Below are 26355 nucleotides of genomic sequence, written 5' to 3'. Positions count from 1 at the left end.
ATGTTAGAGGACAAAGATGCAGTCTCAGCTGCTGGGCAAAGGTCAGACTATGAAGAAGCAGTGCAGAGTTTAGCGTCAGAGGTGTAACTCGGACCTTCACTGCCTAACTTTTCAAGGTTTGTGCATTTCTTCCAATACGTCATGGTTTGCTGTCAGTTTTGGCTTGTTGGGTGTATAGCAGCAAGTGTTGTCAGCTGCACGGAAGCAGGATTTATAGCTAATCGTGAAGATGCAACTGTTTTGGACAATGTTGCATTTTGTTGGATGTTTTACTGGACTCAGCGGATGACTATTCTTGAACCAGACTGGACCTGAACCCTTCCTCTAATTTGTTACTTCCTCCGATGAGGCTTTGTAGACAGACCAGATCAATGCTTAAGTTTTTGACTATGACGCTGTCTTAGAACTTAGAAATTGTGAGTTTTGCAGAGAGGATGTGGTTGTTGTAGTTTGACATGTGCCCCAAACAATTGTGTTATTATTGTTTTTAAAATAGAACAGGAAGCAACTATCAGTCAAAGTTGCTTGGCAGCTGTTTTTGACTGATTTTTATGAATCTGCTGCTTTACGTATGCTTCTCAACATACAGTATGCACGAATGAAGTTTTAACTGGACATTAGGATGTGGTCTTGTATTTGTATAACACTTTGCTGAGCTGAATTAACAAGGAATCAGTGCTCCAGGTGCAGAATAGAGCTTCCCTGACTGCTTTCTGAATAAGGAAATAGATGGGTGTTTTTCCTTTTAACATTCATATGAATTTTTCACTGAAATATAAGACTTAATTAGAAATAATTAGATTCTTGAACTACAGTGAAAATATGGTGGAGGACATCATAATGCACAATGTATGTGCCCCTGTCCACAAGGGGGGGGGGTATTTTCTTATTAAAGTGGATTCGTATTGTTTTGGTTATTGGCATTTTATATTGGTTTATATTATTAGAAACACCATGTTTTCTTTTGTTAAGGAATGTATTTTCATTTGATTTTAAAATATGCTGATGACACTCAGCCTTTAACCTCTTTTTATTGTCCTTTTTTTTCTTTAGCAAAAAGGTCACTATGAGTCTTTATTATGTTTATGTGACAGCTTATGGTTCCCTATCAGAAAAAAATGAATAAGTGAGCATGCATAGATAGCAGCAAATTAACTTGTAAATGATGCCATATGAAAAAGTAGACATTCTTGTTTGATACCATCCGCCATCACTTTGCTCCGTAAGTTTATAAACAGCCGTAATTCTGATGTATATTCTCTCAAATTATGTATTTTTAAAATTAAACCTTGTGGGACGAAATAGAAATACCACGTGTAAACCTGTACATGTATTTATGTAGCTAAGAACACATGAAGCTATTCTGAAGACTGAGCTAATGCTGTCTGCTATGAATCTGTACTGTGACATGACTCTGACTGTGAGAGGCTGTTTTCAGTGCGTCACTCAGAGCAGGGAACTGTAACAAATGCACACCAAAAAACACACTGGCATACTACCTGAAACAAAATAAAAACACATCACAGCGGATGATTCAAATATATTCTATATTTGAATATTCAAATATAGAATAGAAAAGAATAGAATAGCCCTTTATTTTCAAAATAAAAATAAAAAAATTGTGGGACTGGGGGCGCTGTGCAGCTGCATACGTGCCGCCATCTTACATTTATATAATGTATAATATCAATATTATATTTGTATTTCATACATGTGTGATGTTTTTAATATATGATTTGCAACTGTTTTCTCTTTTGGATACTATAGTACAAGAGTGTATTAGGATTGAAAATTGCACAGGCATGTTTCAAATCTAAGCTCTCTAGTCCATTTGAAAAGTTTGATAAATTGGTTATTTTAAACAGAAATGCATGTTTTTGTTTGCTTTTGCTGTTTTAAATGATTTGTCTTCAGATTAGATTTGTTTGTCACTTTATAACTTCCTATTTACATTTCCTGTCCATTCCTGTAGTTATTAAATATTCTTGATATTCTTCTCCACTTTTCAATTAAATATAGAAAGTCACATTGAATGTTTATTCTATCTATCTATCTATCTATCTATCTATCTATCTATCTATCTATCTATCTATCTATCTATCTATCTATCTATCTATCTATCTATCATGATATGAGAAAGCTACAGAAACTTATACGTATACATACATAGTGTTAAACCCTTCCCTTCCACAACTGGTTGAGGTTATTTTGACACCTATATTCCCTATCGTCATAACAAGATTAGTTTGAAGTGTCTGGCACACTGTGCCAGGAGCCCAAGAGTCCATATTAGCCTATTAAGGACACTGTGTATCATGATGGCAGAGGGCAACTCTAGTATTTATAGCTTTGAGTCATAAGCTGGAATGGTGTAAGTGTATCTCTCCATCAGCATGCTTGTTCACTTAAGAGTGTGTACAATCGTCAGAAGAACTGGGAGCTGTGAATTGTCCAGAATGAGCAAAATATCATACGCACAGGTATTATATCTCCACTGTGCTGGATTACTTTGCTTTGTATATGTTGCAAATACATAAATTATTTCTTAACAAAGTTCCAAAGAGCTTTACAGACAAAGAACAATTATAAAAACTGTTTACTAAATTAGGGTACTAAGCCAAAACACTGAGTATAACCAGTAATTGGAAACAGAAAGTTATGCTGATGAACTAACTCATTGTGATTTACCACTTTGGACACATAATAAGTTAAATGAATGCTTTATTATTAGATTTGATTGAACTAGTAATCTTTTTTATGATTTGATGGTGTTATACATCAGCCATTACTCGTATACTGTAGAAAATACACAACCTTTAATACAATATTTCAACACAAAGTGTACTACAATATTCTCAAAGTTCAAAACAAACTCACAATGTTTCATTTGGAGAGGTGGGATTTTAGGCCCACAGTATATACACCAAGATGATTTATGGCTCACTTGAAGTGTGAGTGATGGCTGTGATATGACAAGTTTATGATGTGGCGATGTAGTCACAAGACCATATCACAACTGAAGAAGCCAACAGGATGACAGACATGAAGGTGATAATCCTCTGCAAGATTCTGTTTCATAAATTAATATTTGAAAATGCCTTTTGACTTTTGTTTGTTTAGAACAACCAAAATCTATTTTATAATCTCTCACTTCTTATGCGCAGTATTACCGTTTATGAAAGAATTACAAATAATCCAGATTCAAATGCTTCATAATTGCTGTAAACAAAGTTTTATGGCTGTCGCTGCTTTGTCTCTGACAGACTGTTTGCACAAATATTGAGGCAGTGGCCAGGCAGGCCAGTGCCAAGGGCTTAACATAGATAATGTGATGAATAGTCAAGTAGACTAAGTTTAGATCTCCTGTAAGAGCATTCATCAGAAACTGAAAAGGCTGACCAGTGAAACAGGGTCATGGCACCTGTGGGTTGTGTTGTTCTATTACAACAGTTTGTGTTGTGTTGTTGTGTCTGTAAATAGATAGCTCAGGTTCTAACTTTCCAACATCTTTGTCAAAATTAAATGGAATTTATGTTTTACATGGATGCATAATGTTAAATCAAATATTAATATGCAAATATTATGATTAAAAATCATACAGGACTTAATTTTCCTACATATTTTAGCTCATTTCAATGTTTGTGTTTTGTACCTGTGTTTGAACTCTGGCGACCCAAACTTTGATTTTTCTTGCTTTTCCTAGTGCTTTTTCTTTGCATTGTGAGGCTATAATATCAGGAGGTGGAACATCATTTACATAAGTAATCAGCTGATTGAGCTCTACAAAGCCACACTGCAAGATCCCAAATCCTCAATGAGTTAAAGATGATACCCTGTGAATGCAGGGCTGTGGCCAAGATGGAGAGTAAGGTCTAGAAAGTATAATCTCTTTCTTCAGTTTATTTCTTATAGCAGACAAAATTGAGATGGTAGCTACACTGACTAAGACCCAGAGGGACATTGGGATTGTAGGATCACTTGCTTTACTGAGATATTTTTGGAGGAAAATCTTCCAAACTCATACTCAGCAGTTTTCAGATCTAACAGGCAGACACACAGAGGCAGACTGGCAAGAGGAAAGGTGTGAGGATTGCAGTACTTGTGATGTAGGATTAACAGATGATGTTATTCTGGACATGTTAATGTGAACTGCTTGCTGCGAGGCTCCAACCACGTCATTGGTCGAGGGAGTTCACATGTGTTGTTGCTGTTTACATCCCGGTTGGGGCAGATTGAGTATGTGAACGCATTAGTTGTATTCAAACAGACAATACCCAACTGCTTCAGGAGACACTCATGATACACACTGAGCCCGCTTCATTTGCTGTGAGTAGGATGTCACAGGTTGCTAATGGAGGTCTGCAGAGACCTTTTAAGGGTTTTTCCGTGTTCTGTGAGCATGAACATGGAATGAGCTCCCTGGTTAACTGCATAATGGAGCAAAGTGACTTCTGTGGGGACAACACAATCAGTACCAAGACAGTGTGATTTTTAGACTTTATCAGCTCTTTATCACCTGTAAAAGCTGCTAAATATGAAGAATTGAGCCTTCAGAAATTGACAAAGAGACACGACAAGGAGATTTTCAGGAGATGTGCAGATGTGTCAGTACATGTGGCCATCATCATGGGAATGCCTCAGTGGATTGTCTTCTTACCTTTCTGTTTCATCCTTGCACCTTGGACTTAATAAAAGAATACATGACATTTCCTGTGCTGTCAACAATGGACTGGAGATGTGTTAGTATTGAGAACTCATGGACCACTTTGAAATATATGCTGCTTTAGATGGATATAACATTGCTTTAACTATGCTAGTATATGTGCTATAGAGATGTAATAAACTTTCAAAAGGTTTCAAAATTAAATTGATGAACAGGTCTTAAAAGGTTAAAACATAGTGTCTGTGTCCATATGCACACTGATTAGCCACAATGTTTATACTGTGTAGGTCCTGAAAAACAACTGTGACCCGTTGGGGTATGGAAATGAACCTGGCGGGAGACCTGATAGTTTTAGGTTGGGACCTTTGGGAATGATGTTTGATTCAAGACATTGTTTCAATGCATAAGCAGATGGGAATCTACTTATCAGAAGCAAAATGCTGTGTAATTACATTGTTTGGTTTGCCTTAATCCCAGCAGCAGTGACAACAGGCTAATGGCAGTGCTAAACTCTCATTTTCTGGTTTATTGCTTGTAAGATTTTCCATGTGTGCAGATATTAGCTGCGGGGCACATAAGTGTGTAAAAATTTAAAGCTGAAACTTTGAAACTTTAAATCAGCCAATATCAGCAAGAAAAGAAAAACTGTGAAGTATCTGATAAATCTTTCTTTGTAATCCAGCGATATATGGTATTAGTTAGTGCAGAGGTTCCCAAAGTGTGGGGCCCGCCCCCTAGGGGGGGCGCAGAGCCATTGCAGGGGGGGCGCGGCATGAAAAGAAAAAAAAAAAAAAAGAGCGCTTGGACACTGCTAGCATAATGGACAGGTTTTTGACGGGGCTCCCACACAAACGCAAAGCAGGAGATGAAGCATCGCCAAATATGTTTCCAAACCAACTTCCTTCCAAGCCAAAGACTAGAAAATATGGAAGCATATCTTCCCTTTGGCTTCACCTGAACAAGTGCCAAGGTAGGTCTCCCCTGAAAAAATTAGTTTTCCCTGCGTTGGGAGCACGCGCTGGGGTCTCCAAATCACGGACAAACAGCATCCCACATTCTTGATTTTTAGTTCACAAACACTTCTTGTAATAACTAACTACTCCTGACATTTTGGAGATGTTAGCTCTTTATACAGTAAAGTTACAGTGGGATACAAATAATATCAGGCTGATCCTGCCGTAATTTGTTCCCCCGGTTCAAATCACGGACAAACAGTATCCCACAGCTGTTTATGTTTTTGAACCTATTTTGCACAGAGAGACATTTTTTGAAAAATGTATTGATAGCAATGTTGAATATTATTACACAGGGAAAATGGTGGTGGGGGGGCGCGAACATTTTTCTTGTAAAAAAGGGGGGCCTGGCAAAAAAAGTTTGGGAACCACTGAGTTAGTGTAATGAAAGCTAACCAAAAATTAGCTGCCGGTGGGCATTTAGCCAAACACAATATCAGTGCTTATTAAGCTGTTGCAAAGGACTGTGCAAACTGTGCAAAATGTGTCATTATTTGGTATCAGTACACAACATTTGCAAATCAAATAAAAAAAAAAAAATGCTCTGTACACAAGACTCTGTGTGATGCAAACTGTAGAGCTATGGTTGTTACTTATATATAGGTGTGGTAAATAATATGTGTACACATATCAATCCAGATATTGAGCCAGTATTGTTATCGGAGTAATACTAGCAAGATTGAATCGATGGTTAGTGAAAGCTGTGTTTTATTGTGTGACCTAAATATTCTGGAAAGTAAAAAATGCTTTAGTGATATTTAAAATGTGTTCAGAATTTGCAAACTGATGATGATTCATGTCATAAATCATGACACAGCTCTCTGCTCTACATAAGCTGCTTTTTAAGTTAAAAGTATAGATATTGGTTCTTGGTATTAGCAAAACTCACTGTGTCTTTACTTGGTATTGGATTGCTACCAAACCTTGCAGTATTGCAAATCACTAGTAAATAATTATGAAGCTATAAAAGAAAATGGTCTGAAATCATCATAAAAATCACAGTATTGGCCACACATTTTATTAGAAATGAAAAACATGTTCACATCCTTTTTGTAGGTGGTATTAAGTATAATCACTGTTCTATTGTGTAATTGACACTTTACAGACAGTTGTAGACTAAATCCACATTGTACCATTTTTAATGAAGAGCAGAGCAAAGATCTGTTCTGTAGCCTATAAGTATCAGTTAAATTTGCCCAAATCTTCAGAAACAGGCTTATAATCATAGGCAAGGTTAATAGATTAGATCTTTGAGGTTCCTGAAAAACGTCTGTGATCTTTTGTACCCTGCAGCATCACTTCGGGACCTTTGGACGGTGCTGACAATAAGGGTCTCCAGTTGGGTGTCCAGCTCCCAGGCAGTTCGCAGACAGGTGCTCAGCAGCAAAACCAGCAGCTCCTCTTGACTCCAGCCAGCCTCCAACTCGCTCAGCTCCAGGCCCAGCTTACCCTCCATCGCCTGAAACTGGCTCAGGAAGGCAACACAGCTGCTGCGGCCACTGTTCTCAATCAGGTTCTCTCCAATGTCAACATGTCTCAGCCCTTGTTTAATCAGTTACGGACTTCAACTATGGTTGGAAGTCAACAGAGTGCCTTCCCCACAGGAGTGCTAGGTTTCCCCTCTTCAAATTCAGCCTTGGGAGCCTTGGTCAGTGGGGGATTCAACCAAAATCCAGGCAATGTTAGGCTGAACCATCCTTGTGGTGGAGACGTGATGGGTCAACAGGGCAATGAGTATGGGAAAAAGTCTGGGTCGACTTACCCCTCTGACACTGACAGACGACTTCAGTACAACTTATCTGGAGGGACATCTGCAGCATCAGCCACTGCTGGTAACGGGCTGTCCACAGTTATCAATACTCAGGCAAACAACATGACCAATGTTGGTCTTCAGCGAGATTTCTATAGGCAGGATATGCAAGTACAACAAGCTGGGTTTAGTGAGCAGAAAATGAACGTTTTTAACTCAATGGGACATAAAGAGCAATGGCAAGGTCACACCAACTTGTCTCACACCTGTATGGTGGATGTGGGCTCTAATCCTCCCCCTGCGTGGACACCAGCTGGACAGCCGGCTCGGCCTAGGACTGAACTATATAACCCAGAAGAGCCAACCCCTGATCCGAAGTTAAACTGCAATAGTGCAGCAGTTTCCTCTTTTGGTTCAAGTGGCATGCAGGCTTTAGGACTCTACCAGCGCCTGCATGGAAAAGAGGAAGCTTTATCGTCAGGTACCAGGACACTTCAGCCTTATCAAGTCAATGATTACCATGCTGTTACACCCACTCAGCTGCCACACCAGTGTAGCATTTGTGACAAGAAGGTCTACAACCTAAAGGTGAGCAAACTGATGAGTGTAAATCTTAGCACGTGACCATTATATGAATCTATGCATTTGTATCATTGAAACAGGAACAGAACAAAGTTAGTTTTCTTGAACTAAAACATGAGTTTGTGTGATGCTTGGAGGATTTTACAAAAATTAAACAAGTCCTGACTTTCTGAATGAGCATTAAGCAGATATTAAGAATAGCTAATATACAGTAGTTAAGTATTTTTGTTCGATGGCCTCTAAGTCCATGATGGTGTCTCTTTAATTGGTTTCAGCCATGAGGTTATACAAGGGGTAGCTAAGAGCCACTAAGGGAGGGCTTCCTGTGTCTAAGCTCTTTGAGTCTACATGTTCAGACAGTGTTTATGTGTGTGCGTGTGTTTAGGACTGGGAACAGCACGTGAAGGGAAAGCTACACCTCCAGAATCGAATGTTGTATGCAAATGACGGGTGAGTCATTTACAACTCCAAAAATTCACTGCACAGAGTCTAAATTAGACTATCATTGATGACTGAGGACGTTCAGTAAGCCTCTGTGTTGATGCGATTTGTTGTGGTTTTTGTTTTGCTGAGTTTCAGACTACTATAAGTAGATGTTTTTTATTCTGTATTATTCTTATACATGACTTAGTTTCTTACCAGTGTTTTTTACACAGCTTTAAAACGATGTCAGTCAATTCAGAGCAAACCTCTTTTAGCAGTTGGAAATATGTTAGTTTCCTTTTCCTTGCTTCTTATGCAGCTGTCTTAATCTTTCTATGAATATGAGCTCTGTCATAAGATATGAGCGAGCAAGGCAGGGGAGAGGCAGCTAAAATCAGCCGTCTCTGATTGTTGCAGTTCAGCGGTGGTATCAGCTGGAGCTACTCACTATGCTGTCGGCAGGCCTTCTGATGGAGGTCTGAACCCCGCAGGAACGAACCCCATAGTCTGTTCTGCTGCGAGTCAAGGTAGGATAACCCACCACCAACACCACCAGCTGTTTCTCCTTACATTAGCGCAAAGTGTAAAACATCAGTCTTAACTCCTGCTGTAAGAGTGATATTTTACTCATCACTTGATTATGAGAAACGGGGTATTTTTAGGACATGAGGCAGCATGTTTTTATAGTTGAACACTTCTTATTTTAACACATTGAAGTGCTGCGTGCAGTTAGCATGAAGTGTTTTGAAGTCCTAAAACAGTACTGCACCGTGCCAAATCATCTTTTTTTGTACATGCTGGAGGAGTAGCAGTAAACACAACAAAGCCGAAGACTTCTACGCACTGCTTTTCTGACAAACTCTCTTGATCCTATTATATATGCTTCATGCATTCACTTATGTATAATTACTAACTACAAACTGCCAACAAGCCCATACACCATTAATAATATTTGTGCCTAATTGCCTAACACAATTTTTATTGGATGAGTAATCTGTTACAAGATCTCGGTCTCAGTATTGTATTCCCATTGCTTGGAAGGCTGGTGAAGAAATGTCTTTAAATAAAATGGAAACAATGTGTTTTGAGCTACCCAAGACTGGGTAGCTGTTTGAACTATCCTAGTACTGTGTGCCAATTTCCGATAGTTCTGAGGTCATTCCATCATAGTTACGGCTCCTATGGCACATTCAACCGATTTTACATTTAGACAATCTTCTCTTTAGGGTTTAAATAAATCTGAAGCTAACATTTGGATATCTATTGTGGAGGCACTCTGCACTTAAGATTAAACCATCTGGTTTAAATAGTTTTGGAGCTAAAATCCAAGTGATTGGATGGTCCCTTATGAGCAAGTATTTACACAACAATGGGAAGGAAGAGCTCTCGTGTAACAAAAAGAGGCCTCTGGCAGAACCAGGCTCAGGGAAGTTCAGCCATCTGCTGCAACTGGCTCAAGCATGAGGGGAAAGAGACAAGAAAACATAATCACCATGAGTTAGCTAGGACTAATGCCTGCACGATTCTTACATCGGCCAAAATGGCAGAAATCTGCTTAATCAGACACCATGTGAATGTTGTGGTGCAGAGAAAACTGCAGAATGAAGACTCCAATCTGACTCATCAAACATTTTCATTCTCAGCTGCATCTCCATCTGTAATATCTATAAAGCTACAGGGCTTGTGTGAAAATGGGTTATGCGTATGAAACTGCAACTACATCTGCATCACAGTGGAGCATCATTACTGTTTTCCAGATGTTTCTCAAGAGTGACGAGTTTAGAAAAGCCTTTTCTTCCAGCTAGATGCTGGTTGGAAAAAAAAGACTTTGAACAAAGAGGAAATTAAGAAAAAGCAACAATAAAAAAATATATTAAAAATTTTAAACAAATTATTTAACAATTTGAAAATTTACTTTACTAAAGCAAAGTTCTTCCCTTTCACTGGGTTTACTGTTTCAGGACAGTTGTAAGTTCCCATATCAAATTGTTTCCACAGATGTATCCTCAGGAGCCAGTATGTCATACTTGCCAACTACAGCCATGAAGACCTACCCCACGCCAGACACAGGATTTGCCTCACACCAGCCAGAGTCAAAGGTCAGACAAATGTTTGGGTTTTTTGGATTGGATACATGGTTCTTCGTTAGAGCTTGCCCAGAGCACATAAATCAAATTTTAAGATAAGTTGGAAAGAATGCTAGTGACAGAGAAGCAGCTGAAATTCTTGATTTTTCACTCCCTATAAAAAAATTATATATAATTCAAATTAGATTTTTTTAAATTACATTTGAACATCCAACAGTATGTTCAAAGGGCTCTTGTACCTTTGACATGATCTCTTCATTTAGTTTTTCTGAGCATTTATTCTGCTACATTTCTTTCATGTGACATTTAAACATCAAGAAAGAGTGAATAAGTAAGAATCAACACCAAATGTGTGCTGCTTAATGAATGGACTCAGATCACCTTGTTGACAGATGTTAGCGCTCTTCCACTGAACTTTAATAGTTAGAAGACTACTTCCAAATTTATAAAGCGCGTGAATTACGAAAGCTCTAGGTTTAAAGAGCACAACAGCAATAAATACTAGGAACATTTATCCAGATTTACTCAAGAATATATTTATATTTTAAGAATAAGAGATTTTTTTAATTGCTTGAACACTTTTTCTTTTACTTCTGGTTTCTGGTTATGCCCCCTAATTTGTAAAGACACTTAGATTTAACCTCCTGATGACACTGAAGGATTCAAACATAATTAATATTAGCATTATAGAGGGTTACCAAATGTGTTGCAAAAGCAAAAACTAATCCTAACACTGATTTTAAAGTATTTCTAAGAGTATAGATGAAGGATAGTTGTCCTAACTGTGGTCCTGCAGTGAGTTTGCCTGACTTAAAGAGCCTGTGTTTGACTGGGGTTAAAAAAACAGCAGCTGTTGATAGGCGTCCATCATGAAGGCAGGTCTCTTGAAAAGCACAGTGCAGATGATGAGTGAAGAGAAAGGACACCAAAATTAGACCCAGCAAACTTTCGGAAAGCCTACACTTATGACTAGCATGCAGCTTTCAACAGTCTGCGGGAATCAACACACACCCAGTGCAGGGCCACATGCATTGGATATGTATTAATATGGTTACACAAACACACTATACAGACTCGTGTGGTCTATACTTTATTTTAGCTTCAGTTTTTTATAATGCATAAAGCATGGCATTCAACTTGTTAGATTATTGTTGGGTCTGTTCCCACAAACCCCGCTAGTTCTAGAGACTTATTCATCATGAAAGAAAAACAAGGCAACAGCGTTCGATCGATTACTTGCGCAAGGGAGGCCTTTGGTCAAGAACCAGCTCTTGGAGCTCACGCTCCTAACCTGTCTCCAGCCCAAAGTCCTTCAAAGAGCAGCTTCCCTCGCAGCTATTTATTGAGAGACAGTTCACACAATAGTTTACAACACGTACCTCCCCTCTTAACCCCCCTTGGTTACAAAGATGAGGCACTGTGTGTGTTTGTGTGTGTGTGTGTGTGTGTGTGTGTGTGTGTGTAGGTAGGTGTGTGTGTGTGTGTGTGTAGGTGCCCTCCTGCTGATCAAAGGGTCATAAACCCTAAAAGCAGGGGGAACATCCTTGGTCATAAAGAGGGTAGTCTCCCCCACACCCAATGTATGGTTTACCATAGGTAACACAGTGAAACCATACAAAGGGCAGGAAGCTCTACCAAACATCAAACAGACCTCCACAAGGATGTTCCCTGTGATAAAACACTTCAGCCTCACAGTTAAACAATGTAGAAATGGATGGCAAGCATAAAAATGACAAACATTTAAGAATTCACTCTGACAATTATATTTTCTCACTTTCTATAATTTCCCTTAAATTTTGAAGGTAAAGTAGTTTTGAAAATACACCATCTGGCATTTGCCTGATGTTTTTAAAACCACTTGCAGTTTATTGGCTGTATCTTTAACCCTTTAAAGTCTCAAACATGTATTAATTATTATGGGAAAAGTGTTTTTTTTTAATAATTCTTTTTTATTTAGTGTTTATTGAACATTCTGACAAAAAACAAATAGAATTTTAATTCGAGTATTTTTCAAAGACAAGACAGGCTGATCCAGAGATGGATGCCTTAGTGTTTAAACTAGATTCCTTCTCCGCTAAAGCTGCTGTTTGTTCTTTGTTGCCAGGGTAACTGTATAACAGAAGGCTGAAGTTAGTGATGGAACAAGCCGTGTGCGTCTTTGGTTGGTTTTTGACAAAGGATTTGATTTTATTAGCGTGGAAGTATTTATAGAGTGTGCTACATGAGCTAATGTTGGTTGCAATAAACACACACCTGTCCAAGCCTAACATGTGAGGTTTTATTGTTTCTAAAGCCCTGTGAGATCCCAGGGATCACACAAATGCACACACGGATACAAGTTTTGATATTTCGTGTCGCTTTTAGTGTAACAGCAATTTCGTTGTTACATATGCAGAGAAAAAAATTAAAAAGTTACTTAAATTGTTGTCATTAATTTCACTTATCTAAATAAATTTTTTTAGTTGCAGTTAATTGAAATAAAAAATAAAAACTACACTTTAGTAAGTGAATAAAAATTTTGAAAAAAAAATTAAAAAAATTTAGAGTGCTTTTCACAGGCAAGAAGTCACAAAACAAAAATGCAAAAGTGCACCATTTTACCATATTAAGACAAAAACTACAATAAAAACTAAGCATTTAGAAAAACTAAGCATTTAGAAAAACTAAGCATTTAGAAGTAACAAAAATTAAGCTAATATGGTCGCTTTAAAAGCAAACGGGAATTAAACCGAAATGTGAGCAAAGTTTAATTAAAACTGAAAAATAAAAACTACAATAACTCAGATACAAACCAGACTAAAAGGAAAAAATTGTTACCAGTATAAAGATGAAAGCTACTTTCAGCTGCTCCAAATGTTGGATTTGGCACATTTTCACCAAAGTCCCTCTAGACACAGCCCCATCCAAGGCTCAAACCAGGGATCTTTTGCTTGTGAGGGAATTTGTAAATCACTACACTGTGAAGATACTACAACCTATAATAATGTGGGTTCATACATACATTAGAAGCATGCACAACTTTTGTTCTTCTGCACTGCAGTGTCAGCTGTCCAGTCTGAAGTAACACAGTAGCTTCTTTCGACAGAACTCGAACAGAGATAAACACAGGATTACAGCTAACTGCTGTGTGGAGCACAGACCTAAAGACCCCAGGGTCACACCCCCCAGGCAGCAGTGTTAAGTTTCAGACTGGTGAGAGACTGGTAAAAGTGATCTGAGGAATCGGCTTGTGAGCACTCTGCGTAGGAACGTGGGGAGAAACTGTGAAACCAAACTGACCATCTTGCAGCATGAACCCTGATTTGTAAAAATAAGCAGACGTATCCTCAGAAGAGCTTCCACCGCAATTTACTGAACACATTGCAAAGCTATATTTTTAGGACTGTTTCCTTTCGCTGAATTGTAAGAAACTGTAAGAAACTCGCAAGGGTTTAATTAAACTATTTCAGTCAGGGTTGATTGCCAGTTCAGTTAGAAGATTATTTGGAGTCCTTCCATTCCTGTTCTTTATGTATTTGTGCATTTTAATTGTTGATCATTAAGTTTTAGTGAACACTGAACATTACCAAAGGTCTTCTGTCATTTATCCAAATTATTTTTTTTAATAAGTAAACCACAATAAGGAGGTCCAGGCTGTGTGTAAAGTGTCTCCTTGTGAGTAGTCAACGACACGGCATAACTCTGCACTTCTGGTTTGCGGTCCACAGAAACGGCTACTGTTCAAAGCCTGAGCCAACCTTGAAAGTGATCTTAATGCTGTGGTCAAACTGTCTGGCCTATCAGACACAGGCCTGACTTTTACAGGTCACACATTTGTGACTAAAGCAAGCAGCGACTGAGCCTCTTGTTCTCACTAATATTCCAAGGACATAAACAGCCTATTCCTGGATCTGTTTATTGAGCCCATCCTGAATTGACCTTTATGTGTTCTGGTGGTGGAACTGGCATGGGGCTGTTAATAGAATTATCATAATTGCATCTGAAGTTGTTAATGTCACTGTGCTGGCCAGAAACTATTAAGTTATAATATCTTTTTCTTTTTTTTTTAAATAGCATTATCAAATGTTTTTTTTTTTGTCTAAAATATAGTCACATGGCACATTTTGTGTTTGGGGTGTTTGTGTATGCACAGAATATGCACCAAACTGACATGTAAATTTTAAAGGTTACTTTTTACGAAGACTTATATACACTCTAGATTCAAGCGAAGTAAAGTCTTTGTTATTGTTGGGCTTTCCTTGGACAAAATTCTAAGAATAAAACTAAGATGCTCCAGGTCGAATCAAGACCCCGGTCTGGCTAACACATGGAACTGTCTGTCAGGTTTGTCAACCAGAGACGCAGAAAGAGGAGGAGGGGTGCTGGAAAAGTTGCAGTTGCAGCACAATGGTTGCAGAATTAAGACTCTGTGATATAACAAGTTGAATTTATAACTGTTTTCTGCAGTGATGTCAAAGGAACATGAGGTGTCAAACGGCATGTCAACCAGCCAGTCTGATGATGAATATAGCGCTTCGCATTTGCAAGATACAATACGCAGGAGATTGAACACTAAAAGAGGGGGTTCACTCTTCTCCCTCACAGTAAAGAAGGTGCATAAGAGTTGCAGGTATCTGAATTATCAATTACAATATCCCTTTTGTGGTTTTAATACTAAAGTTATACGTGTTATAAAACTCTATTTGACGAGTTTATCAAACAGTAAGTATGTGAGAATTACTAAAGGTAGCACTTTAGCCTCCACTTGTCTTCCTTCTCCAGCTTTATACCGGAGAGAGCACGCTCTCACAGCCCTATTAGCCACTCTCTAAGTCCTTATTCCCACAGCCCCAGTTTTACATCATGCAGCCCAGAGCACCCAAGGGGCGCCATGCAGGGGTCCAGAGAGAGGCTCCGATGGTCTTCATCCCCAACGACGCTCTTGGGAGTGGTCGTCACACTTAAGAAGGGGTGAGGATGAAAGGGAGAGGGATGATCCATGGAGGAATGGGAGCAGCGTGGCTGATGATTGACCTAATGCTGGACATTACGGAGCATACAATATAGCCCTGTGGGACACCAGATGATCGACATAAGGGATTAGATTTATAATGACATAGGATTTTATAGCATCTAAAGACAAAACAAATAGTATAACCTCATCTGTATTGTTCCTGCAGTCTAGTTTCTAGTGTTTTTCCATGACAAAAGAATGTATTGTGCCTCTGTATTACCCCCTCTCAGTTCAGATTTAAAAAAGGAATTCGAAGTGGGTGCTGAGCAGTGCAGGTCACAATACTTGACAGCCTGGAGAGATGTGTGTCATATGTCTGGACCTAGTAAACTGACATGTCTCTAATGCCAAAAAATAACAAAATGTAATTTTTACTGCTGGATGGCTCCCAAGGATCTATTAGTAAATGCGCTGAGGTGGGCTGTATCAAGGAGGGAAATTTACACATTGTCTGTTTGTTAGTGTTGCAGTCTCAGATAGACTCATTTTACACGCCTCTGTCAGTGCGCCCCAGGGCGGCTGTGGCTACAATGTAGCTTACCATCAGCAGTGTGTGAATGTGTGTGTGAATGGGTGGATGACTGAATGTGTAAAGCGCTTTGGGGTCCTTAGGGACTAGTAAAGCGCTATACAAATGCAGAGATTGAAACAGAGTTTTGAAGATATGTTTTTTGTTATCAACCAAAATTAGATGATAGGATCGATAACAATTCCTAAGCCTAGCTTCACATAATTCCTGAAGGAAGGAAAAAAACTTCTTGCTAAGATTTGTCAAAGGGGAAATTGAAAATTCTCCCTTAAAGCTGTGAAATGTCATGTGATATCTTTTATATTTACCTTTGAGACGCTGGGTAACTGAATTCCATGGCTGGCACCTGTGTTCAGTGGCTGCATTCTGCATTTGGGAAGTCGTGTGCTCATTGTGGGACACACTAAAATTGACACATAAACACAGCTCTCTGTATCCTGGTCATGGTGTCACAATTGCTGCAAATAGGATAAACTATTTTATAGTTTGAAGATCCAAATAGAGATGAGATAAAGTATTTAAAGCTGCTCAAAGACTGCATTTTTTTCATATTTGCAGCCATTTCCGATCAGAAAGACCTCCGTCGGTCGAGTCGTCCACATATGCAACCTCCCTGAGGGCAGCTGCACGGAGACTGATGTCATCAACCTGGGAATACCCTTTGGCAAAGTTACCAATTACATTCTCATGCGGTCTACACATCAGGTAAAACAAAATGATTATTTATCAGTGAATAGTAACTTGTTGTTCATGTTTATCAGAAACTGTTTAGGTCTCAAGTACATGTCTATATAAAAAGTAAATTATACTTTAGTCCATCGCTCATTCAGATCAGTAAATTCTTTGTTACATTAGTATAAAAAGGTAACTTCTGTGTTTAAAATGTGCACCATACAGCACACATGGTTACAGTTTTCTTTATTTTAGCATTTATTGATTGATTGCAGCTGCTTGTCATACATACAGTTGACCGCTGGGGTTTTAATACCAGTGGCAGGGTGTTTAATTATACCCCAAACTTAACTTTAAAATATATGAAGCATCTTGCCATGTTTGCACAGATTTCTGTAGTGGTTACTGCCAGAAAAGTTGCGGATTGGATGATTATCTTTAAATAGAGCACATGTGTAAAATACAAATAATCTTTTTTTTTCTTTTTTATTATCTGCATCTTCTTTTCTGCCATGGCTGTTATATGATACCAAACACTTAGTCATAACTTACTGGCTGTTTAACTACCAGTACTTGACAGCTCACTTAGGCTCCAGGGTTTCATTTAACAGACCTTATGTTAATGAAATACGATACTGGAGGATGATGATGTTCAGATTTTCTTCCATCTACTCTGTCATCTGAAACGTATATATGTTTGAGAAGATTAGCCCTGAAAAAAGAACCTCTCGTAACAGGGTTCATGTTTATTGCAACTTTCTAACATTTTGTTCCTCCATCAGGCCTTTCTAGAAATGGCATATGTAGAGGCAGCTCATGCCATGGTTCAGTACTACCAACTTACTCCAGCTATGATTAACAACCAAAAACTTCTAATACGAATGTCTAAGAGGTACAAGGAGCTGCAACTCAAGGTAAAACTGAAGAGCAACATTTTAAAAAATCAGTTATACACTATGTTGGGCATTTACTAAACCCATAAGTCTTTTTAATTTAGAAACCAGGTAAAGATGTTCAGTCAATCATCCAGGATATTACCTCACAGCGGGAAAGGGATGAGATGCAACAACATGAACAGTAAGAAAACTCAAGTGTTTGTTTTCATGCAGCAGACTTCTTTGAGTTGCTAATGGAGAAAATGCAATCTCAAAAACGTACATCTTCTTTTTCCAGCTTTGTACCAGAGCGAGCACGTTCTCGCAGCCCTATCAGCCACTCTCTAAGTCCTCATTCCCACAGCCCCAGTTTTACATCATGCAGCTCAGCCCACAGCCCCCAAGGGCCACCATGCAGGGCTCCAGAGAGAGGCTCAGACGGTATGGGCCCCCACCGGGGCTCATGGGAGTGGTCGTCACACTTAAGAAGGGGTGAGGATGAAAGGGAGAGGGATGATCCGTGGAGGAATGGGGGCAGCATGGATGATGATCGACCTAATGGTGGACGGGCGCCTGACCGTCGAAAGACCTACCAAAAATCCTTAGATCATCTTAGTTTCAGATCTACAGATGAGCGAGGAGGTGGAGGAGAAGGGATGAGGGGCAGAGACTGGCACCCACGAGGAAGCCCTCAAGGCTCATCCTATAATTCGTACAGGAACATCGAAGATGATTTCTACAAGGAACAAGTGTACAAGTCAGACAAGCCACTCAGACCTCCACACCAGCGACATGACACAAAGCCAAAGAGGAGGGATGGTGATGACTACCACTCTAGGTCCAGGCATTCAGAATTTGAGATGGCTGATCAGACACTTTGCAGAACACCTGAAAATAAGAGGCAGAGTTCACCAGGCAGGGGCAGAAGTAAGAAAACAAGCAGGAGGTACACGGCTGCGGAGAAAAAAGAGAAAGAAAATGCTACTGAAAATACTGTGAGTAACTTCTGTAAATGTACATTGTTTATTTACATCTGCCAAATATTTCTTGTAACTAAAGAGATTTAATTTTTCAGGACCGCCAGTCAAAAGAAAAATCAGTTTCACCTCAGCGAATCAGTAAGACAAAAGAAACTAATGAAGGTGGTAAAGACAGGGACGCTGTAAGTAAACATGATGTTTATGACACCTTATAAGCTCTGGCTTTTAATACACTACTTCCTGCTTCCAGCTGGAAGTAGTGTATTAAAAACAATTTTCTTGACCCGTTTTCTTAGGAGAAGGATCGGGAAAGTTGTGACGACACAGATGAAGAGTGTTGGTATCCTAAGAACATGGAGGAACTGGTCACTGTAGATGAAGTGGGAGGAGAAGATGATTCCATTATTGAGCCAGACCTTTCTGAGCTGGAAGAGTTTGCATCCTGCCCCAAAGACTCAGCAGGGGAGCCATCAGTAGAGGAGTCTATATTGCCGTCTTCCTCATCCTTGGAGGTGCAGCCAACATCTAACGAGAAATCTCCAGAGACTGAAAAGTCTTGTGGGGATGCTGGAGACCAGGCAGCAACAACTGTAACTGAGAAACAAGAGAATGTTACGACTTCAGCCAAACCAGAAGACCAGAAAACGAATCCAGTGACTTCTGAGTTACCAGTTGCTAACCTTAGTGAATTCCCCAGTGAGGAGTTTAAAGCTGCATTGAAGGAGACATGCTTTGAAGGTAGTGAAATAGCCAACAACGGGCCACCAGGAGAGACTATGGAAAATCACATCTGTGTATTAGAGGACAGCAAGACCCCAGAAGTAGGACAGGTCATGGAAGTAGTCAATAATGGAGTGCAACACCAGGATGATGTTCATAAAAAAGGTACTGCTTACAAGAAAACATTAATGTTCATTAAAAAAAACAAAACAAGTGTAGCTGTTAAGCTTATTTTTTAAACTTATACAGTTTTGTTAATCATTTGTTGGACAAAAGCTTCTAGCTAGCGTGAGACCTGTAAAATTATTCCTCTTTCTGTACCTCATTAGAATAAGTCACCAATATGGTCTCAAATGACAGTGCAGGTTATAAATGTAATTAGAGCTACATGATGGATAAGCTGAGAAGATTTTTTCTACAAGTGTCTTATTTAGTTGTCTAAACCCAGATACAAAAAACAAAACAAAAAGTAAGTACGTTTCTTTCTCATAGCTCATATGCCTTTCATAGACTTTGAGGCCCGCTCACCGTCTTGTGAACAAGATAGAGCTGTCAGTGAACACGGCATTCCTTTGGGTAAGCATAACACATTTTTGTTACCATGACTGTTGAACTAATAAAATCACTGAAAGCGAGTGGTTCTTGTTCTGTCTGAAAAATCAGCTTACATCGGAGGTTAAATGTAAGCATGTGAAACTTGTGAGGCCTGATGTAGATAAAGTTTTTCCAATCATTCGGAAAAAAGTCCACAACCTAAAAAAGTCACCAGTAGAAGACTGGATGTCTGGGTAGATAACCCACTAAGTTACTGCAGTATCAAAGTAAAAAGTAACACCTTTTTTCTAATCTAGTCTAGACTTCTTACGTGTGACATTCTGATTAACTTAAAAAAAGCTTTTTATGAGAATCTGCTGCTCAGATAAAACACACAACAGGGTGTGGTCAGCTTCAAATGCATTTGCACTACTGGAAATACTTTAGGTTTAGGTGAGGGAGCCTGCACAGAGCACGCAGGAGATAGGATTTTGTACTATTGAGCTGGCAATTTAAAAATTGTTTACCATCAGCTTTCATTGCATTAGAAATTCACAAGCTCACACACACACCTCCTCTGCTCCTAACGAGTTTGTTAATAATTAACAACCTCATTCTGATCAACTGCACAATTGTTTGTAAAAGATTTACATTTAATTTAACCTGGTTGTATGTTAGAGGCCAGTTAACACCTGTTGCTGTTAAAGAAATGTATATCCTGATGGTCAGAGTGTAAGGTTTGAAACAGAAGTCTCAGCGTGCATCCTCATGCTTTTGTCTGCTCTCAGTTCTGAAAATTCTGTAGTCCATATATTTCAAAGCAGTGTGCTTAAAACCTGCTTATCACAGCTATATTTAATCATTATCGTGGACAAAAGCTGAGGGAGTCTTGAGCCCATAATCTTAGTCCCAAAGTTAAAGTATTATCTTGTTCACCATTAGTAAGGGCACTGACAATCTGTTGCATTAGCACTCTAATTGCCTGGAACTGCTTGGCCACTTGCTGACCTATTTCTGTGAGCAGGTTGTGAAATGCACCCCTGAGGGATCAGTATTTATATTATCATTAGAGCTAGAATGACGCAGCCAAAGCACATGGCCAGTTTTCAGCCTGCGGTGCAGAGACTTACTGTACAAAAGCCCTGGAGTGGCACAACAACAACAGAGCTCAGTGCACAGTGCACAAACAGAAGCATTGTGCAGCTATTTCTGTTGCATGTGTGTCCAGAAAAAAACTGTGTGCATTAACACCAATGGAATACTGATAAGTCTTCTGATTGTTTCCATCTTGTTTGTTTTTTACCAGCCTGAAAGTGAAAATAGGTGTGTGTGGTGGACGTGTTTTCAATTCAGCTTGGCTCCTGTTAGTTTCCAGCTTTTAAATTTTGTTGTTTAGCCTTTTTCTTATGTCTAATAAATGTGGATCATTGTGGGACCTAGTCAGAAACAAATTTACAAAGGTTTCTGAGTCACTGAGTCAATATGTAACAAAGCCTCAAACAACCATTTAGAACATTCTTAATACATTTAGCTTTCAGTTATTTAAGAGCACATTATCATTGCGCTTTTGTTTTATTTATGTCCAGCAATCATTTTATTCCCGCTGACTAAGATTGTTTTTTTAATTTTTGTTGTTTAGGTTATAAATAATTCTTAAGAGCTTGAAAAGAAGGCGACTGGACTTCTTTTAAAGTCCAAAACTGAAGAAGCCTCATGGATGAGAGGTGAAACATCTTCAAAAAACTTAAAGAAGTCTAGTCACCTTCTCTGCAAGCTCTTAAGACTACAGATGACTGAGAACCTATACAGATATGTTATACATAATTAATCCTGCTATTAAAAATAGGGATTTGGCGTGTCTTTGAGTCTGAAGTGAATGCAGTGGGCAGACTATAAGAACTCACTGCCAGCAGGGTATGATCGCTTTTATTGTTAGATAATATAATCCCATTCTTTCAATTGAATTTAACCGCACAAAATCAGATTGTGATTTTATTACATTACCCTATGGAAATCTATCATCAAATGTCCAGTAGAGTTATATTGGAAATTAAACAGCTGTTGCCTTGCCAGCTCCATTCAGTCTGTGTGATGTCTGATTGTGCCCATGTGCAAATAGCTCAGATAATTGCCCGATGGAATCAGAACAAATGATTAGATGTCACGTGTCCTGCTCCATACACTTGATCCAGGTGCTCCCTCAGCTAAATCAAACAACCTGATTCCCCTGGCATTGTTCATGAGTGAAAACTACTTTCGTTTCTGGGTTTTGTTTATTATAAGACATTTTGCAATAAGAGTGTAAAGTTCCTTAATCCCACTGAATTCATATATTTTAGGATATAGTTGTTTACAACTGACATACAGAATATTTAAGCAACTGTTAAGGTCTCCACCTATCCCATCACTCCCAGTGTGCTTTATTCAGTGCTCATTGGTCCAACCATGCTTAATTTTTAACTAAGCCTCTTCAGCTGCAACCCGTCTGGTGCCCTTAAATCTGTTACTATAACCTATGCAGACTGGGGAAAATGGAACAAATATTAGAAAGCAGAAAAAAACAAAACACGTATGGACAGGATACATTTGGATTAAAAGACAATAAATTTTTAAAACCTTGTGATGTTTGTTAGAATAAAGAATACTATGTATTGTCTATGGATAAAAAGAAAAGAAAGGATGATGGAGACTATGAGTTAAAAGAAGTCAGTACAGGAAAAAAAACATTTACAATTAAAGTTAGTTCAAAGTTAATTTGGTATCAGGGCACCCGGGGGAGAGAGAAGAAAATGTGTAATCTGAGACCAGCAGCATGATGGTTTCAGTCAGCCGCAAAACCCACGAGCCAGTCCCAGTAGAGTAGTTAATTTACGTTTGATAACTGACCTTCTATAATTGTTTTTTTTTTATTATTATCTAGCCATAATGTATGCAAATTTGGGAGTAGAATGACTCAAATTAGTGGGATGAGGCTTGACTGTGATTCTGGATCAAAATCCTTCTAAAAAAGGTTTCATTAATAAATACCATGCGAGTCCCGTCTTTTGTCAGGGATTAAATTTTAATTATTGTTTTCGCTCTCTCATAGGAGTGGAGTTTGTTGTGCCGAGAACCGGCTTCTACTGTAAACTCTGTGGACTTTTCTACACCAGTGAGGAAACTGCAAAGACCACTCACTGCCGCAGCACCGTCCATTACAGGAACCTACAGGTACAAACTGCGAGACGGCACACACCTCCATTCTTTTAACCAGTCTTTGAGAAATTAATTATATGAACACATCAAACCTTTATGGCGGGAGATAGTGTATCTGACATAAACCCGTGTGTGCTGGCATTCCCGCATGCCCATATAAAGTCGATCTGTGTGACGCACACTCCTTACTGAGGGATTCATTAGGCCACATCAACTGTGGCCTTAACGAAAGATTACACCAGCTGTTTTCAGCCTAGAGAGTAATCTCTTTGTTCCACAGTCAGCACGTGCATATTATATTAATTTGCCTTGCCTTTCTTCACATGAGGATAAAACTTACTTTTCTTTTTTTTTAATTAAGTATGATTCTGTTCTCCAAACAGGATTGCAATTATAAAAATGACTTATCTTCATATTTTAATTTAGCACTAACCCCACTGCAGAGGCTGTGTTACCTATTAATGCACTGAGCAAATGATTCATTAACACCTGCAACTACATTATTTGAAATAATCTGTTTGAAAAACAGACTCCATTGCTCTCAGAAAGATGTTCTTCACAAAATTTAGTTTGGAAGACATAACAGATATTAAATAATCAGATAGCACAAAGACACTTTTGGCAAAAAATAACTCTTTTGTCTCTTTTGTTTTCTTTTGTTATTGTTTATTGAGAGAAAGTTTGCTAATCCGAGTTCCTGAAATGTGAGGATTTACTTTTCTAATGGGCGTTAGTGGCTTGACAAATCGTTTAACCCATTTTCTACGTTTTCATTTCATAACAGCTCAAATTTAAATTACAAAAAAAAAGTTTTTAACAAAATCAACGGATCGTAATCGTAAATTGAAATCTAACATAAATATACAGCTTGCTGTCACGTCCTAACGCGCACACATACGCACGAACATAGGCATCGCATGTAAACTTGCGACTATATTAGGTTTCCCGTTATTGGCCAGTCAGCACCGACCCATCTTACATTTCCCTCGTCCTTTGCAGCACAGCTGAAGCGAGGTCGGGGAGCGTGTTTCCTTCACATTTGATGCATTGCATTCCAAGGAGGAAAAAAAAAACAGTTTTAAACAGTTGTGCTGTCTGTCAAAGCTCTGTGTGTTTAGTAGTTTGTTTTGTTTGATTTTGTTTTGATTCTTGTTTTACTCTTCTCATCTCCAGACAGTACAAAATAAATGATTTAAGCCATCGTGCTGACACTTCTCAGAATGAGGCTGGATTTTTATATCAGCATTTAGATTACTTTAATTTTACTGAGTATAATGTGTCTCTTCTTCCTGGGATTATATCGATCAATTGTGAAGTGCTTTCCTGTAAAGGGTGTCTGAAGAAAAACCAAAACATGGATGGGTGTTAGGGTGCTGGGGGATGTTCTGGAGCAAGACCGACCCATGAGACGGCTAGCACACAACTTGCAAGTATTAAGCAGGTATCTGCTTTGATTTTTTATTTAACAGAAATACCTTTCCCAGCTGGCAGAGGTCAGTCTATCGAGCGTGCTGACCGAACCTCCAGCTGCACAGTGACGATACTTCGACCTCTCACCTGCTGCAAAATGAACATCAGAGGAAGGATTTCCTAAACGATCCTAAAGCGCGGATAATGCCATACATGGAACATGCGGACAAATACAAGAATGCTGATGTTTATGGGAGAGCGATGTTTGAATGGCGCAGGCAATAGAGGCTTTCAGGTTTGTACATACATTAAGTGAAATGTATAGTTAGGTTTTAAAATTTTACTTCAATTTTATCATTTTTCTTACAGTTTTACTTTAATGGTTTGTGTGAAATGAAATTAAGTTATATTGTTGGAATAAAAGTGCATTTACATTTATCTTAAATTACCTAGAAAAAAGTCTTTTACAGTTTGTGTTTTGAATTTTGTCTCGTCATCACTGAAACAACTGGGACAGATTTACGTCTGCTAAATTACTTGAATATGTTGGGTATTAAGTTTATGATTTTTTTTTTGTTACAGAGCCTGAGAGCTATGTGTATTTAAGAAAACTAGACAATAACAAAAAAAACAAAAAACATTTGTGGCATTTGGTTTTTTCACTTGTGACATCAAGTTTTCTTCAACTGCTTGTGTTTTATCTTCTCGTACGTCTTTGTGACGTGAGCTCTCAGGGCAACTGTTTTTTTTCCCTCGGTTTAAAGACTGAGGCAGATTCTCAGGTTTATTGTTCCTGTTAAACAAATTTCACTGTATAAATAATAAAATTAACATTTTTATTTATATCTAAGGCTGTTTTTGTTTTGTTTTTTCCCTTTTTCCCCACATGCGATTGTGAACTTCAGTATCCGTCAGGGAAAACTATACATCCTTTAGATTAATAATGTTTCAGTGATACAAAAGATCTTTATTTTCTCTTTTATGTTGAATGTAATTCATAGGACAATCCCAGTCATATTTGCCAAGACATGTAATGCCTTAGATATGAAACTTCAACTGGACCATGTGTTTAACTTAAACATGAACTGTTTCATGTTACGACAATTTGTTACGGAGGGATTATCAAGTTCACCCTCTGTTTTTGTATACTGTGAATACTGATCCTGTGACTTCAGCAATATAGTATTATTTTTCTTTGACAGACTTCTTGACTTTTTGATGGAAAACACTTGAATAAACATTGTGAATGTCTCAAATGAGCCATCTTCCTTTCTTGAACAAAAAACAGATTTGATCATTTTGCTTTAGCAGCTTTTTTGTGTGTAATAACCTTGAAAGGCAGTGCTGTGAAAGAGCTCCACCAAGTGTTGAGGCAAAAAACCCCACTACATCCATGTAATTCTGCAATAAACCTACTGCTGTAAACAGAAATGTAAAACCCAGAGAAAGTTTTTAAATGCAGATGCGTGTTTTTTATTTCATCATTATTTGTTTACTGTGATAAATTTGAATCTGCTTGTTACTCACAATAAGCAAAAATCCCGATCGCACTACAAAAACTGTGGAAATGCTGTCAATTGCAAAAATCCTTTTGATTGACCTTATAATGAAAATGTTGTAATGATAAAATACGTTTGTTCATACACAAGGTTTTCAGAATTTTAGTTATTCACTTAAAATACCAATTTTAAACATGGAAGATGGGCCATATACCCCACTTTTCAACTACATGTATTTTTTTTAAAACATTTAGTGAAATTATCATTACATTAAATTAAGCATAATATTGGCATGGTGGAAAAAAATCAGTTTTTAATATCAATTAAACATCAGTTGTCCCAATGTAACTGGTGTTAACATACAAAACGTTTTTGTTAAAGTAATGCATCATCCCTTTATATCAATAGGTCTGGAACTAGAAACTGGAAG

General features: G+C 38.4%; 1 protein-coding gene across 1 annotated transcript; it reads left to right on the top strand.

The window, feature by feature from the left end:
- Positions 1–24620, top strand: rbm20 (RNA binding motif protein 20). The gene is made up of 14 exons (XM_063477285.1): positions 1–41; positions 6970–8014; positions 8394–8458; positions 8849–8958; positions 10430–10530; positions 16599–16745; positions 17495–17626; positions 17710–17789; positions 17886–18582; positions 18663–18749; positions 18864–19452; positions 19798–19863; positions 22910–23031; positions 24486–24620. The coding sequence occupies exons 1-14, from the start codon at positions 1–3 to the stop codon at positions 24552–24554; spliced, it is 3351 nt and encodes a 1116-aa protein (XP_063333355.1). The 3' UTR covers positions 24555–24620.
- The last annotated feature ends 1735 nt before the right edge of the window (positions 24621–26355 follow it).

Source organism: Pelmatolapia mariae, linkage group LG6 (assembly GCF_036321145.2).
Source record: "Pelmatolapia mariae isolate MD_Pm_ZW linkage group LG6, Pm_UMD_F_2, whole genome shotgun sequence".
NCBI lineage: Eukaryota > Metazoa > Chordata > Actinopteri > Cichliformes > Cichlidae > Pelmatolapia > Pelmatolapia mariae.
Note: the sequence above shows the minus strand (reverse complement) of the source record. Positions and strands in the feature narration are given on the sequence as shown.